A 17,789-nucleotide genomic window follows, 5' to 3' on the forward strand; every position below is an offset into this window, starting at 1 on the left:
AGGCGCAATGCACAGTTTGACGTCCCAATTTCTGGCAAACTGAGCCTACAGGACGCCTTCGCAGTCTCGAACTATGGTAAGTTGTTCCGAGTCCCCAGGGTGGCCAGATAAAAACGGATTTCTAGATGGATAAAGGCGAACCCCGTCAGAGCCTCACATACACTAGGTATATGATCGGTCTTCTTGTTTCTGTCTCACCGTGTTTGAGATACTAAAAACATGGTTCAACAAAGCTATGGGGAATGATGTGAAATGGAAAGATATCTATACAGCTGAGACGGATATCTGCAACGGAAGTAAATTAGATGATCGTTTTGCGAATATCATTAGCGGTGCTAAACACTAAGTGAGGTGAGTTCTGTCCAGTGTTCATACTAGCAACTTGCTAATTTCCGAAGTAGTGCTCGGATATCACCAAAGTGCTTTCCTACACTTTAACTATTCTTTCCGCATGTTTTAGTTGACCCCTTTACATTGTTATTGCCAGAGCTTTCCACACTCTGATGCACCACCAGAACCAACCATGCGAGAACGATGACACAAAGCTGATCGTTTTCACAACAGATAAACGAGCATGACTCTTCCAGGTTTTGTCCCATTTGTTATCTTGTTCTCACCTTGTTGCCTAGTCAAGGATGACATGATTATTAGCCTTCGGAGAAAAAGGGGGACTTCATAACTTCGGTCGAGTTCGAAAATCAAAATCACTACACCAGTCGTTCGTTGAATGTAGAATATATAGGCTTCAAACAAAACTGTAAAATATAGTGCAGTGCAATTAAGCATGAAGAAGGACACAAGGCTACATGAATCGTTGCAAGGGTACCATCTGGCGTACCACTTTCCATACAAATAATACTGCGGTTGCATAAATATCACCTACACAGCTGCATACCATTGAACCAAGTTGGACCACAACAACACCACCCAGTGATGATAGCATCTGGGTTGGTAAGAAAGAATTTGCAACAGAACTGACCGTCATATTGAGTACCGCTCATTTTGATCTATCACCACCTTCAATCCACATTGTCATTCTCACGTCTGCATATTGTCAAAAACTTCCAACGTTTTTTGACATAACATGTTCGACGATTGGCCGGGAAATGCACGGCTCGGTATACCTGTTTCACTTATAACGTTGTTTAATAACTATCATTATATACCAGTTGCTTGAGCCTCTTTGAAACTTTGAAAATTTGGTGAACAGGACCTCCAAAAGACTAGGATTGTAGGTTTTCCATATTGAGAAAATGCGAATCAGACAGAGGCAAAAAAAAACTATCTACTCATGGAGTGTTACGGTAAGGCGAACTTTTCGTTCAAGACATTCTTGTGCTGAGCTCCAATCAAGGGGTGAGCTTACTGAAGAGAGGTCCATACTTCCAGGTTAGCACCGACTTTTCGGTCGTGCATGCTTGGGCTCTGGGAACCGAGTAGTAGTGTTGTTTTTTCGGGTTCCTCTGCAGGAAAGCAAAAAAAGTGTTAGAGCCGAACGGTTTGCTGAAATAAGACTAGGTGCTATGACCGTTACTTCCGGAAATGATTGCATATATTCAAATTTGAAGTGGACAACACCTACGCTGCATTTGCGTATAACAGCTTGTCGTTTCCCAGTTACTCTCCATATCCAGAGTCATTTCATAGTAAGCACTTAGTTGAACGTCGTAGATGCTGTTCGGTTCCAGATCGCTCACGGTGCACGTGTAACCCATATGAACGGCTGCATACGCGACACTCATACTGCGTGCGGGGAATTCCAGGGTACGTATCACCCCTGCATTGTCTGCGAACCGTTTCGAACCACCGACGCGAACCTGAAATAGAGCAAGCATATTGCAGAACAGTTGAGCAACTTGGAACTGATGACAAATAAACGGGTGCCTGACATTAGATGTTGTTTCATGTATAAAATCCAAGATTCAGACAATCTCGGTACCGGTGAAGTTTTTGCTCTAATAAATGACCTTATGATAGTCAAAGGTTTAGAACATTAAGCAGGCACTCTGACACAAGTGTGATTGCAATCAGAGATTGCTGGGAGTTACCTGGTGGGCTACGAATCACATCTAATTGAAACTCAACTTGCGAGTGCGTGGTCTTGTGACCAATGGCGTGAAACGGCTAACCAATGGCTCTGAGCATGAGCATGGTTCGCAACAGGAAAGAGACTGTCTCATGCTGCTGAGCTCATTTATTGATAACATCCGGTAAAACAGGTAAACTCAACGTTTGATAGTCACCAAGTCCCACGCGAAGGAAAATGATTATCTTGGAAAACCAACCGACCTGTTTGCTTGTGGTCACAATGAATAAATCAGCCAGCGGTTGGTTTTACTAAGAAGCACATGCAATTCGTTTTTATGAGTTGTACACACTAGTCACGGTGGGTGCGGTCTTTGGTCAACAGTAATTTTTGCCATTGAGAGGGGTTAACATGGAAATTAGAAGAAAATTTGAAGAGCTAGCTGTCCAATTCAAACAACAATGCCAAATAGCTAGCTTAACCTGCGGATCGATTACATTTACTGTGAAATCTAGAAACACCTCTTAACCAACACACGGTCTCATGATGCGCGAACGGAGTTGCCAATCGCTTCCGGCTATTAAAAATACTGTTGTAGCGCGGGACCGTTTTTATCCAATCAGGCGACCACATGTCGAAAGCACTGTCGGAAACGGACTGTAACATTGTCTTTTAAGTTCTACCATTTTGTCAACGTGCGAAAGCCGGCCTAGTACTTCACTGCCACAGAATCCTTCATTGGTGGTGCGTGTACTATGTAGGATTCTTGTCCAGGTGAACGCTTTGGTTGGTTGAAGGTTATTGTTCAATGTTCATGGGTGCTCGTACCCTAGTGGATAAATTCTCGGTAAACTTCACTATCATTGTAACCATGAGACAGCTCGATGGGTTTATTGGTCTCCCATTCAGTAGGCCATGGTTTTTGCAGAATTCCCCATGAATCAGCACTAGGTACATACATCAGATAGAGATCGCCCCTGTCTTGCTTGTCCTATTGAGTTGCTGATGTTCCAGGGCTACTGTCGTCTCTTGACGGTAATTTATCGACTATCGACGAAGGCATTCTGGTTGACCTTCCAGTGTCCGGCACAGTTATGACCTCGGAAAATTGACGAAATTTTCGAATGTGTTCCTACCTTAAAGCCTTCTAATTGCTTTGTTCTAATTGGTTGTTGCCAGGTGACCTTGACGCTTGTCTCATCCCCAGTACAATACAGATTTCGAACGGAGAATTCTGACTCGCTACCGGTTGTGACAGCCCGGCTGATGACGGGTTGACTGCAGTCCCCATATCGACCATCGGGTCCCCGAGATTTGATGCATATCACATAGCTCGTTTTGCTGTCCAAATGGCTGATGATTGACATGCTGATTGGAGCGACGTCGAATGATGTCCACTGCCCAGCCTCGTAGGGATTGTTGTTGGATGAGTAGAGTAAACGAAAACCTTGAATTGACATATGTCGGGATCCAGCACCTAGTTCTTCTCCCGTCGGAATGCGCCAGGTAACTTTAATTTGATGCTGATTGATTCGGGTGGCTCGAATGTCTAACGGAGGTGGAGGTACTGGAAAGAACAATAAATAGGCTCGTTAATTTGGAAGCATAAAGAACACGTTCCATTGGACTTCGTCCTCTAAATGAAATATCCTTACTTTATGGATGAGTGTTGAGCAAATTCAGCTGTATCTGGTATGCTTTCTAATGGGGGATACCCATTTCCGGAATAAGTGTGGCATGTGAGCTACGAGCTGTGTTTCACTCTTATCAAGGTTCACCAGCTGGGGTTACATTCCCTTGAGGCCAGTGTGACACAAAGCACAGCCCACTTCATCTGATATGAATGTGGTTTCAACCACCACTGGGTTTTGTCAACTGACGACCAAAACATATGATGTGCTGATGTGTTTGTTCCCTTTAGAAGCAGGATCCGAGGCAATCATAGCTGTGATTTCGTAAACGTATATCATTTATCTTGAAGGAATACCAGCTATAAATCTGCCTAACACTCTTCAGCAGCCCACGACCAGTTTCATCCTTCCTGCAGCTCATCGGGTTGGCGTAGCGTCCGTCAAGCAATGCTCTACTTGAACACAACTCATGGGATGCTCTCATTAGCACACGACAGGGTTGATTGGATCCCAGTGGCCCTGTGCAGTACATTTAGCTGAAGAATACCATAAGCGAGAGACTCAGCTGGAATTTGGTAATGCGCACTACTTTTTTGCAAATGGGTCACTGCGTCCACTACAGGATGCTTGTTGTAGTTCGTGAACTAACATAGTCGACTATTCCTAGGTTGCTCATTAGTACCACATGTGGATGAAACCATTTCACACTTTGCCATAGTTACCTGTTGTCCATAGCAAAGTTACGTACTACTCTGTTTGGTGTAGAAATAACAAGAAGTCATTGACCTTAACTGCCCTCGAAAGAATTTTCCGTTTTGTTTCTATGGTAATGCAAGTTGAAGTTCCGGAATGTGCATCCATCAACGGTGCTCATGCTTGGAGCTCTCAGCAATAGGTGTTAACCATTGTGTTTCGAACGTTTGGACGTCTGTTTGTGAACAAGATTTAGAAGTGACTTACGTTCGACGCTGGTACGGATGTTACTGGCACCGGACCATGGACCTGGGCCAGCAGAAGTGAATGCACGCACCATGAATGTGTAGAATGTTTTCTCTTTGAGGTCTTTAGCTGTGTGCTGTCTTTGTCCAGGGACAGTAACTTTGGCCATTGTTTCAGTCTGGGTTTCGGCGCCGACTTCAAAGTATCGAACCTGATAGGCTGTGATCCGCCCGTTACGATATTGCACTGGTGGAGGTGCCCAGCTAATCTCCACTGCACTTGAGGATAGGCCGCTGAGACGCACATGAAGAGGGCTGGTAGAAGGAGCTGAGTCAAGAATAAAACAGGTGAGTGACTGTTTAAGATCAAGAATACATGTCAAACAAAAGGTCATGGCTACGAACGAATCTCATAAGTATCCCTAGCACTACCTGACTGAGAGATCAATAAGAACAAACAAAAGACGGACTGAACCATCTTTTGCCATCCTAAGTGACCCGCCGACTTGGAGATGGGAGCCATGGGTTGTCCGGTTTGAGTTATCATAACAGTGGCTGTGCCCTCACCAAGGTAAACAGATGACCGGAGCTGAATGCGTAGGCGGTGTTCTTGTGGATGTACTTTTCTGCTCTAGGAGGAAACTCATTTCGAAGCGATCATACTTTACCCTATCTGTTGCTGCAGTCTGCTGAGTCATCCCTTTCAAAACTACGTTCAAATGGGATATTTCTATCTTCGCTTCAGTAACACTGCAAAAACATTTGAAAGCCGGTCTGGCGGTAGGCGATGACTCAGATGCGTCACAAGTCATGTTCCTCTGTCTACTTTCACAGTTGAAAGCGGCAGGAAATCGACAAATGCTAATGTATCAGTCGGGCTTTTTTCACATTAGCCTGAATCACAAGGCAATATTGATGTAGAAGACAACGAAACGAGATGGTGTCCCAATGCGATGCCTCGGTCACAGGGGTACTATTCTGCTCACATATAGTAAACTGAAACTTAACCTACCTTGCATCACAAACCCGCTACTCACTGACCTGCTACGCGATTTATAATGGGTGTACTTCGCTGTGTTTTACTAATAACTATCATACATGTCAACCGGTTGAGTAGACTGATTTATCATACTGTTCTTATCCTAGATACGATTGCAAGCAAATCTGTGGAGTAGATAAAAGTTTGATAGAAAGCCCAGCTTCAATCAAATGACGGGTCATACAAGGGACAATGGCTAATGGGCTTGGTTCGACATTTTGTTGAACGGTTCAGTTTCACATCCCTGATCGGGACATGCTTCACTGCATCCTAGTGACCAATTTGCTTGCAACATCTCGATGTAAAACTTTTGCTGTGTTTCATTTGGTTCATATTTTTCTTTAGTTTATACCTTAGAAAACACAGGTCATCTCTCTTCCCACCTCTTACAGTCTATTTTCATGACTAATTAATCATCTTAAATTTCAGTTCATAACCAGAAACCTTTCGATCAAGACTGTCATCTGTGGGAGGCAATTTTTGTCGCGTATTGAACAGGGGAAGGAAATGTCGGTTATGAGAGATGCGCAGGGAGAAAGTCGTTACATAGAAGCGGTTGACAAGACTGCTGTACTAGCCGTGTGAAATAAATTATCCTCCACGGCCTGGATAGAATCGGAAGTAACGTTTAATGGAAATCAAGGTGACTTTGCTATCGCTTACAATAGATACCCCAGAGTAAAGGGTGAATGACATATTTATACACCAGAATGAATGAGACGTTTAGCTCAAATTGTTTTTGGGACGCGTTTTATGCGGATAAAATGTCGTCGCAAAACTAGATAGATTTTATTTGGACTGAGAATTCGATGGTTTAAGTCTTTTCCGGTATCCACTCAGCTGGTGTATTCCTTCTGGTTCCAGTGAATTTAACTGAGTTTCTAGTGCTTTCAAACAGCTATCTACTTTACGTGTAGTATATTTCAAATAATCCTACATTCGGTATCTCGAAGCGTGTATGTCGATGGTTTGGTTTTGGCTTGGAAAACCGGATGAAGAGAGAATCAGCAGAAAAGGTCGATGTTAACACTCAAGATGTTAACTCAAAAGGGAGCTAGAAACCCCAGTCATTAGCATATGAAGCACCGGACTTTTCGCGTGAAATCACGTGAAATCACAAATGAGCTGAACAGTAAATAGAAGAACTGAAGATTTAACAGATATTTCGCCGATGACCGGCAATATATTTTGCACAAAAATTTCAGTTAAACTACATTCACACGTTACCAAAGATGTTCACGAAGAAACCACCCTGAAACTATTCGTAGTTTCGTACACTTAATCGGATTCGTTGTCCATGGTAGGAAAGCAAATTTTACCCTTACTTAGCGGGTGTATTTATCGATCAGCGACTGATCTTAACAGGCAGTATGTGTTCAGCTTCAGGCAGATGGTTAGGCGTGCCGGAGTGCATTTCATGACCTCCCGCTGTGACTAGTCGGATGGGACAACTGTTCATTCACCGGATGACAAAACCACAGTGTAGTCTGACGTTTTCAGCCAAGGTTCGATTACTCACTAAGATGTCACACTGAAAAAAATGATAATGAAAATCAGTGCACTGGACTCACGAGCATCAGGTGTAGTCACGTTCAAGCGGGCAGATGGACCAGTGACAGATGCATTCAGAAGGGAAACTTCGAACTGATACGTCGCACCAAACGCTGCGCATGGGTGAGAAAAGGAGTGTTTTGGTATAGTAAACTTCAAAAAACGCATGGGGTAAAATAGACGTCATGGGACAACCATGGTTGACTAACCCCGTTTCAAACTAGGACCGTTCGAACATTTCATCTAGTGACTCATTCGGCAGTTCAGTCGCATCGTGCACTCTTGAATGGACGCGTTCCGTCCAAAATGTCACGTGGCTGACGCTTTTGCACACGCCCCACTTTGTCAATAACCGTGTCCCAGCCGGGCCGAAATTTAGTCATTTGTTTTCAGTTGTTTTTTTATGTTCAAAAAGGACAGTGAGCCCAAAACAGCTTTTTCAGGCTGGCTTCCAGCCTGAAATCCGTAAACATGGCACTGTCTCATCAAAAAAGAATGAGACAAAACTACGAAAAGAATAGTTTTTTTTACAAGTTTTATGTTAAATGGTTTGAAAGCCTCAGTGACGCCATGAGTTCTCTCAGTTTGTGACACTGGCTTCGCAAGCCCTCGGACAAACAAACTGAAAGCATGGTACCAGTCCGAATTCGCTTCTCACTCTATATCGTTACGCTGCCGTGCTCAGGTCTGAGGAGGTCTATGCGGTATGCGAACGAAATATGGAGGATTGATGGAACGTTCATCCATAGTTTTGCTTAGAGAGCTCATTCTGATCCAAGTGGCTAGATTAGCCATCAATCCCCACTCGAAGTTCTTGTGTGGCTGCTCCCAGCATCTCGAATGAGATAGTCGGTGCAGTACATCTGTCACATCAAACTGTCAAGTGAACAAAGAAGGTAGCGAACAAAGCATGTTTTCTGTGATTGTTCCTCTTGTCTAATACATCACAAATTTATATGGTAGCAGAAATCACGTGGTATGGTTTAAGATCGGGGCTACATACACTTTAGAGAAATAGAAATCAAAGGAAGGGGGGTTGGATGAGGGATAGGTCGTGACTTGGTTGCTGAACTGATCACCAAAGGGCTTCGAAACTCCGCTGATACGACATACTTGGCCACTAACCTATGTTTGAGCTTCAACTCCAGCCCCACTATCAAATTCTGCTTGAAGGACAAATTGCCACCTTCTACCACCAGCTTTTGTGTGTATTCATTTGTATGCTCGTGCCGAGCATCATACGTTGGTCGTACGACAAGGCATTTGTCCGACAGAATGCCCGTATCTCTGAGTGGTAGTGGGAAGAAACCAGGCTCAAGAGCGATTGCATCACATTAGGCGAAAACCATTCACGTCGTAGACAAGGACCAAGACTTCACCATCACTTCCCCCTGCAAAGAATATACAACTGCTGTTGTGCACCCAAGCAGAGATAGGTAACGCGCCTTGCGTATTTCTCGTTGTGTATTCTAGTTACCAAGCTCACAGGAACTTTGAGTATCCCACCATCTATTGGTTCTGAGTTGTATTTGCAGATTTTCATTGCCATCTCATATCGTATGAATTGTTCGGCCCACGTTCAACCCGTTGGGCCCAAAATGGGCTGATACTACTTCCGGTAAGGGTTCAACAACTTTATGGTAATATCTGAAGTTATTATTTTTACAAACCGTACACGAATAGCATTTTGAATTTTACTCCTGACTGTAATTTTGGTTGATTATTGACATTATGAATACTGCTAACTGTAAATTGTCCTGACGTTGAACTGAATGAGATTTGCGTCATCCGCAGTAGGACGTTGTGAGGAACGGTCTACCATCAAACCAAATAGAGCGGAAAATAGCTAGCTACATCTTTGTAGTTTCTCGGTCAGCGCATAAGAGGGGGGCTTAATAATAGGAGTATGAAAGGTACACACTAATAAATAAGTGCATGAAGCAGGAGGCTTGAAACGGGGTTTGATCCTAAGCACCTACCAGGACAGCTTCACCACCCTTCACATTAAGAACACATCCTCTGACATGACTGGCAATGCCACCACGAAAAAAGTCCCACTGTGCTGGCATTACTAGAACAGAAACTCAAAGCTGTTCCAATCTGCACGTTTTTAGCTACTCAATCTCCGTAATTGGAGGATTTGTTTGTCAGAATAAATTCAAGACTAAGCCTAATCACTTTATCACAAATGTAAGCGGCTCTGTACCTTTCTCAGAAGGTTTCCGAGTTCCTTCTAAAGAGTTGCTGCAGCTAAAAAACAACGATTCGGGGCTGAGGGTGATCTGCTACGGTTGTATCCAGCAAACGATTCATAAAGCTGACCAGTTTCAAGGCTCCGAACTTCCGCTGCACAGTTAAAATCCGGAGCGATGTTAACTGGAGCATAAGATCCAACAATATGTGAATAAACGTTATTGATTCATGCCTTCCGTTTACCATGGAAATGACCTCGTCCAAACTTCGGACATGAGGTCTAAGGTAGTATTCGACGTTAGGTCTCTTTTAATAGGCCTTTTATTGTATAATGGTACACGGCCGCGGCTAAGGGAGGTAATGTGAAATGTAAAAATGAAACAACTCCTATCCTCTTGCTGTTTTGATCAAATGAATTTAAAGTAATCAATTTTTCAAATTACCTAGCTCTGTTCACACCGTGGTTGGTGAGAATTTTCCACCTGAGGTTGAACCAACCAATCGCTTAATGTAGCGGTTACGGATGACCGAGTGCCGCTCGAACTGAATGGTTTGCCAAGCGGTCTTAATGAATGCGTGAGAGCAGGGCGTAAACAAGTGGAAGGAATCGATAGTTGCCTTGATATGAAATTGTCGATAAGATTTGTTATTGTTTTCCTACCGTTTTCAACATCGTCTTAGCTGAGAGCCAAAGTCCAGTATTTAGTAACGCCCGCAAATACCATGGAAACCACCAGATAACTCAAACTGGAAGGAATTTCAACCACAATACTGTAACACGTTTCTAGGTCTTTTTCAATGAATGGAATCATTCAGGCTCTAGGCTTAAACCCGACAGCTTTCGAGGAGCAGCGTTGATAGCTGTGCGGCAGTTTCAACTTGTGACTCAAACCAAAACACTAAACGCATGGAAAAAATTGATGTCATTTGATATATTTGGCAAAGAGCAAATATTAAACGCGAGAAGACTGCACTCTATGATGATGTGACCAGCAATTTTGCGGTGCTCTACTGGTAGATACGATGAGATAAAACATTTTCCTATGAGCTGTATGATATTGGATTTGATCGGCATATTATCAGCGAAATACAGTCATTTACAAACAAACTTAGTTTTGCAAGAGATTCGCCTGGAATTTTCAGCAACCTTATGAATAGTTTATCACGTCTAGAGTATCTGCTTGTGTCACGCATTGTCTATCTGGACGTTCTTGAAAAACGATATATGTCAAAATTATCTGAATCACTTCAGCTGTTACGGGAGGGGACAAGTGAACGAATTTTGGCATCACGAGTTGAGGTAGTTCATTGCCAGACAAACTGGAAAACAAGAAGTTGGAATTAGCCTTTTCGACCATAACTCTGACAATCAGCAACTTCCAGTATTGTCGAATGCCGGGCTATAAAGTATCTCTCCATCTTGGTAGAACTGCCATATGAACTGGGCGAGCTTCAGCATATGTCTGAGGTAGGCCGGATGATTCTGACCAATCTGGCATTCCCGTCTCACCAGAGAATCTTTGTCTTTCTAATGATAGCCAGACCGGATTCGGTTTCGATCACCGTAATTCAGACAGCCGTTTAGGGTCAAAATTGATATGATCATCTCGTTGACGCTTTCTTCAGAGTTGTCAATCACCGCAACCAACATAGCCCATGAAGCTGGAACCGGTGTCTAACTCTGTTTGCTTCCCTGAAAAAAGCAACGCATATCGGTGTACACAGGCAACTAATCCACCCCAACTCTGTTTGCTCCCTGAAAAAAGCAACGCATATCGGTGTACACAGGCAACTAATCCACCCCAACCCAGCACTAATTGGTGTTCTTCACAATTTGGGCGAGGGTTTGCTAGGGAAATCGTTGAGTATTGAGGAGAAATAGTATTTATCCCATAAACGGAACTTCAAAATAGCTACCATCATCATGGACACAAAGTACGTCAAACGCACACATGCACCGAACCATGAATGCAGGCACGCGCATATTACATACATGCATTGACGAATGCAGTTTGAAGTGCTGTTGTACATGGAGATGAGTCAAAGTCACATGTTAACTACTAAGCTATGCGGATGCAAGCCCTGACCCTCGATCCAACCTTGCGTGGCCACGTAATTGTACAGATGCATCGCTGCACAGCGGCTTGTTTTGGCCGCTCAACCGCAAATATCCTTCTTTGATGTAATGTGCAAGAACTCGGTGGTCCGATGCTGTGTCTGTGTTTATTTACGGCTATTATTATGCTGGATCCTTCACTGATGTCCACTGGGGGAGCACACATACCAGCAGCGCGATGAATGACTCACCTATACTGTCACCATCCGTAGATCGGAACGTATTTCCAGTCACGTTGGCCAACAAACGACGGCGAAGCAGAGGATGGAGATTTAATGCCTCATTGTGGTAACCATTTGGATCATCGACCAGTCCGCCTTCGGGGTACATCCCGTATCCACTAGACATCGATTCGCCTGCTGACATCCCAGGTTGCTGTTCGACCAATTCACTGATCAGATCCTCCGGACCGACAAGACGGACGAATACTTGGTAAGTGATCTGCTGACTAGTACGCAGACCATCAGGAGGGTCCCAAGCTAACTCGATTGATAAGTAGGATGGTTCGGCTACCCCCACGTAGCCCAGCTGATCAGGATGGGATGGTTTGGGTTTCGGACGCTTGTGAATACTCACCAAATGAAGATTCTTTGGTTTCATGGGTGCTGTTGAAAGGAATGGGACAAGTGGAGAAGGGAGGCTATCAAACGTGTAGCCTGAGGGGGACATCAGACCAAAATCCGGAACTTCTCTAATTTTGACGATAATTTCTGAATTCACTCTGATTCCTTCTGACCCGAGATAACTTTTCACCTTCTATGAAGCTTAGCAACTGTAATTTTTCTGATCCATTTTCTACCGTTAACCAGATCCAAACCTAGCTTCTCTTTTCACATAACAAAAGCGAAATTTGTTGCACAATTATTAGAAGAGGAAAATTTGTTTTTTCTCACCAGTAAATGTACATGCAAAATAGCTTCGCCTCTCACAGGTTGACTTTGATACATCCTACACTGCTTATTGAGAAAACGTTGAATATAATAGAAATATAATACATACATATATATATATACATGTAATATAATAGAACAGTAAATGGAGCATTAGCTGGTGCGCTATCATTCGTAAGTTTGGGGCATACAGGGCCACTCTGTGCGTCTTCTGCATACGGACAGTCACCTGTCAGCTACAGATGGACATATAATCATACATATATATATATACATGTAATATAATAGAACAGTAAATGGAGCATTAGCTGGTGCGCTATCATTCGTAAGTTTGGGGCATACAGGGCCACTCTGTGCGTCTTCTGCATACGGACAGTCACCTGTCAGCTACAGATGTCTCTGAACACAGTTAAATTTTTTCAGCTCTGACTCCTGCTCATTGACTTCAGCCAGACTGACTTCCAATGACCACTTCGACTGATTACATAATTCTCTGAATATCTGAGCCAGAGTATGTTATTCTCACTCGGTATTAAGATTGTTTCTGAAGAAAAAACGTTACTCTAAAAAGCTGTGCAGGTGGGCTTGGTTCAACTTTACTGCAAATACACTGCCCTTAGATATACTCTCTATTTCCCTTCTCTAACTACTTGCATCTAAGCTTTCTGAGTGATCTGTTGGCTTTGTTTTGGATAACAATTTCGACTAACCTGACTTGCGGACCGACTTGTCAGTTTTACAACTAATTGAATGCACTCATCAAACAATTCCCATTTTTCGGCAGATTGCGGCGCTCCCAACCGTGCGAAACGGACGAGAAATTCAATTCACACAGCGCTTGTAATCAATATTCCGTTGCTTTGGGCAACAGTTGATGGGTCATTGATGAGAAACCGATAATTTTCCATCCACGATAACCAGTGTCGCTTTGATTATAAGCAATAGGATTAACGGGGAATAGTAGGTCAACACAGGTCTTTACCGCATTTATACGGAGTACACGGGAAAGTAGATGAACACCGGTTTTCCAACGTAATGCGGAGGAAATCGGTCGTGGAGCTTTTCCTGTTAATATCTGTGGTGAAATTTATGCTCGTCCCGCTATTGTTGAGCCAGTACTAGTTGAACTGATATGGCATAACTGACTTCAGTCTACATCACATCAACCGACTGCACTTCTATCACAGAGGATCATCACAAACGAGAGAGAAAAGTTAATGTTCAAAGAAAAGAAACTATCACAAGGTTGCTGAAAAACAACCTTTTTTATTAGTGTGTTTATTCTAGACTACGCACTGTGTTATACTGAAACATTCAGCGCCCCTTATGCAGCACACTGAGCTGAAAAATACCGCAAGCAAGAGACTCAGCTAGGATTCAGTTAAGTCCCCTATCAAAACCAACGGTTACCTTAAGCGGTTCATGTTCTCCACACGGATGGCCATTTCATAAAAGCTTTTAGACCAGGTTTGAAGGGACATTCAAATGAATGCTCGTCGCATCTACCGTCCACATCATTTATCAAATAAACTTGCTGCGAGATGAATACCTCCCGCTTCAGTAGGGATAACTTCAAAATATCGGAGTACTTTCATTGATGTGCCTTTACTCATAAGGTCGATGAGATGTATGGACAACTTATGAGTAGTTTCCTCCTGATCAGGGTCCATCAGGTAGACTTAGTCTGTGAATATCCTACTCAGTCAGAAAGTAGGATGGTAAGTACAGTGATGCACTTATTTTAGAATTAAAACATACGATTCAACTGAATTACTCGTCCCACGATACTCTGGAACTGAAGGTGATGCATACAGTGACTGAGCAGGACATCCCGGTGGACTTTATTTGTCTCCTTTAAAAACTAACAGGTTAAATAGCCGCTTGATAAACCAGTGGTAATTTAGATCTGGGTACTTACAAAGCACCGGAGAAATTAGAGAACCTCATAGCTTATCCATTTCCAGCTGCTACAAGGTCACATTATTGTCACAAATCACCCTGTTTGGTGGCTGGTATCAGAGTTTAGCCAGATGAAACCACACATTCGTAATGACTTACATAACAGGAGCTGGCCGCGGCTGGCTACTACGCGTAAATTACTAGGGATTTGGAGCACTCAGTTTGGATGAAGTGAAAAATTCTACCCAGCACACAAAATGGCTTTGTGAAACTCCATTATCCAATTGAAATTTGATCATCACTGCGATGAAAAATCGCTCTATTACCGCTTTTAAGGGACATTTTTGAATCCTGTGAAGGTAGTCCGTTTAGGTAGAGGCACTGCATACATAAGTAATAACAAATATACAGAAGGATACCATCAGCAAAAGTACAGGTCTTCTCTTTAGTGGACTCACTTCCGGGAATGAACACTTAAAGCTGGACGAAAGGAAGCACATCTCTTTCGAATGGATCTATCATTGTTACGAAAACCGTACAAACGCGTGGCTTATACTATGCTAGCATGATAATCTCATCTGTGCAGTTCCGAGCCCATTACCACCAGCGGATCGTCCAACAAGCTGAACTAGAACTTAATACACTTGGAACCTTTTTTCTGTCATGCGAATTCATGATGAACGACCAAGTAATAGGACAAACCGATTCACACACTGTCAATCACACAAAGCAATATGTGATTTTGGTATGGGTGAGTCACATGAAACATTAATATCATACCCCCAAGCATTGCCACCTTAAGCAAATGTAGCTGAGGTTGAATGCTGCACTCGGAATCGACCGTAATTCCAAAGGTGGAAACAAACCTGTAGGTCGTGAAATTGTTTGCCAGTAATTGGGCCACTGTCCATGTGGGTCAACGTGTTGGCGCCAATCAGTCCACATTTTATCATTGGTGCCACTGAAATCCTGCACACTTGGACGATTTTGTTGTAGGGTGTTGCCTTGCATCGTCCAACTTAGGATAAATAGTGAAGTTAAAAATCCATGGGTTATTCCGCTACACGGAGTCATGGTTCAGTACGTTTCACAACACAGTCCGGAACAGGAAATTGCAACTGGTCAGCGGAGTTTCAATAGAATATCTATTTCAAGTTCATTTACGTCAAGGAATGGGATCGCACAACCAAAGCCAACCCGACAGACTGCATAGTTTTTGCTGGTCTCCACATTTTGGTTGGAACGTGCAAAACACTCGACTTGCTGGCAGACCTATTCGAACGGTGCCCTGATTGGGCAATGTGGTTGGCCAATGAGCGACGCGATGGTGACAGTCCGATTCGAGATGACATCGGAAAGTTAGGTGAGGGTGTGACACATTAAATAGGCGGATCTTTTGCTTGGGGAATCGAAATGTACCCGAAATGATATGATGATTTCACCCATTGTTGTGACACCACTGCTTCACGAATACCTAATTTACAGCTTAACGGTCCTTATCCTGGAAGCCAGTGGATCTTATAAATGATTTATCCTCAGACAATGTTTCACCAGTAGTTTTTATTTTATTTACAAGCAAATTGGTTGGTACGTAGGGGTCAGCACACAGCCGTCGTTTCAAAATAAGGTTATAAAGAGGAATGCGACATCCTGTTCTATTGAGTAGATCAGAAGATTTGTACCACGACGTTATTTATCACAATTTGCCAGACGGATATGCCAAACAACCTCGGGTGATCAATCACTAGACAGGCGTGGCTGAGTTCGCATCAACCTAGACTCTGGAGACCAACATAAATACTGACGTTTGTGCGCCTCAAAGATTTCGGGCTTATCCAGAGATTATTATTTGGTTGGATATAGTGAAGAATCCTCATTGGCGCTGTCTGGTTGTTAGCATTGGTGTTTTACTGATGTTTACCAAAAAGACGTGGATAGGCGTTTGATTTACTTCACTGATAGCTAGACTGACGCTGAACTGCTTCCTAAAAAAGCAGTCATGGCTTAGATTCTTAGCTGTGTCTACCTATGGCGGCTAGGTGAATTTCACGCCAAGTACTACAAAATGAGGCACAGAAAAGCGAAGTAATAGTGCTCATCCATAAAAAAGACCACGAAGGCCACCTGAAAGTTTTTATGAACAGAAAAAACAAGCCTCAACATTAAACAGGCTCCAAAGCATCCGAAAATTTCTTCTAATTCACTAGCTACAAATATGCTATTATTCAAGTTACAGAATTGAATCTATTGATTTATTTTGCGAATTGCCTAGTTTTGCCGTTTGTTGATCGGAACGCGATTGCTATCCACTGTGGGAGGACGAAAAAATCAGTCTTCGGGGCTCTGGAGGGGGGAGAGAAGAATTGAAGAATTCAGATTGGGTTCCCACTTAAGATTAAAGGTGATTTGCGACGCTTCCTTGCACGGCTTGCATGGCAGTACTGTTGTTAGTGGGCAAGTCTGTATTGTTTGTCTCATGTGAATTCCAAATGCCAGAATGAAAAAGAAAGTTTGAATTAAACCCGCCCAGCATGTCAGAAAAAGGGGCCGGTTGGCGACAGTTGGACCACCCAAGCTGGAATCGCATCTCTCGCTTATGACGCCTGTAAGGCTACCGGATTCGAAGGTGCATGCTCAAACCCCTAGGTTAGTGAATAAGTTTTTGCACACCATCCTAACGATGGAGGGTACTACTCAATGTCGCCAAAATCGTGAAATCTGTACCACTGTTAAAAAGCCTTACCATTACTTTTCAGATGTTTATCTTCGTCAACCGGATTCCATCTCAATAATGCATAAAACCATTTTCCAAGGAAAAGGTTTCCTAATTGCACAGGGTTCTATTTGTAAGATGCTTTTGGAGCTGCGAACCGTCCAGGTGGCAGTGTGCTACAGCTTGGTGTACTATAATTGAAAACAAGTTATCAGGGTGACTGTAATGAACTATTCCTGGCTTCTGTAACCCATATGCGATAGAATGTGCAGCCAGATATAAGAAATATTAACTTGCAGTTTGTAAAGTCATAGAATCGTTCACACTTAGACACGCCTCTAGTAAGTGAAGATCGTAAGTGAACCTGTGACTTATATGACGGCAGAACAATGAAAATCTGGACAAAATACATAGAATATCTTCGAATTTCCACCCAAGTTCTCTCTTGGATTTACTTTGTGATCACGTCTATTCGATGTGCATCGGGATAAGGATTGAACTTCATATCTATTCTGCATTTCCTGTCGTCTCTAGACGGCAAGAACAACAAACTGCCAGACTTTCTATCTAGATAAATCTTGCGACAAAGAACACCGCATATCCAGCTTCCATGGTAGGATAGGATTGGGTACAAACCCAACCATGTGCGTTGGCCTTACTGAGTATGCCGCATCAGTTTTAAAGGCGGCGAATGTCGTAGAATGTTAAAATATGAGATTATGACTGGCGGCATCTCTGTAGAGGATGCATTTTGTAGTAAAGAGCAAACAAGAATAGCTTTGCTAAACAGAAG

The 17,789-nt window shown here is 43.1% G+C and overlaps 1 protein-coding gene across 1 annotated transcript in view; it reads right to left on the minus strand.

The window, feature by feature from the left end:
• The window catches only part of T265_01014 (hypothetical protein), a gene marked incomplete at both ends in the record, with an annotated part of 71,612 nt that extends 59,518 nt beyond the window's left edge, over positions 1-12,094 (minus strand). The window contains 6 exons of the mRNA XM_009164929.1: positions 1,583-1,817; positions 3,163-3,593; positions 4,618-4,923; positions 7,225-7,298; positions 8,311-8,470; positions 11,686-12,094. Of these exons, the coding sequence (XP_009163193.1) occupies positions 1,583-1,817; positions 3,163-3,593; positions 4,618-4,923; positions 7,225-7,298; positions 8,311-8,470; positions 11,686-12,094 (1,615 nt within the window). The remainder of the gene's footprint in view (positions 1-1,582; positions 1,818-3,162; positions 3,594-4,617; positions 4,924-7,224; positions 7,299-8,310; positions 8,471-11,685) is intronic.
• Between the last annotated feature and the right edge of the window lie 5,695 nt (positions 12,095-17,789).

The sequence above is a fragment of the Opisthorchis viverrini genome, assembly GCF_000715545.1.
Source record: "Opisthorchis viverrini unplaced genomic scaffold opera_v5_10, whole genome shotgun sequence".
In the NCBI taxonomy this organism is placed as follows: Eukaryota; Metazoa; Platyhelminthes; class Trematoda; order Opisthorchiida; family Opisthorchiidae; genus Opisthorchis; species Opisthorchis viverrini.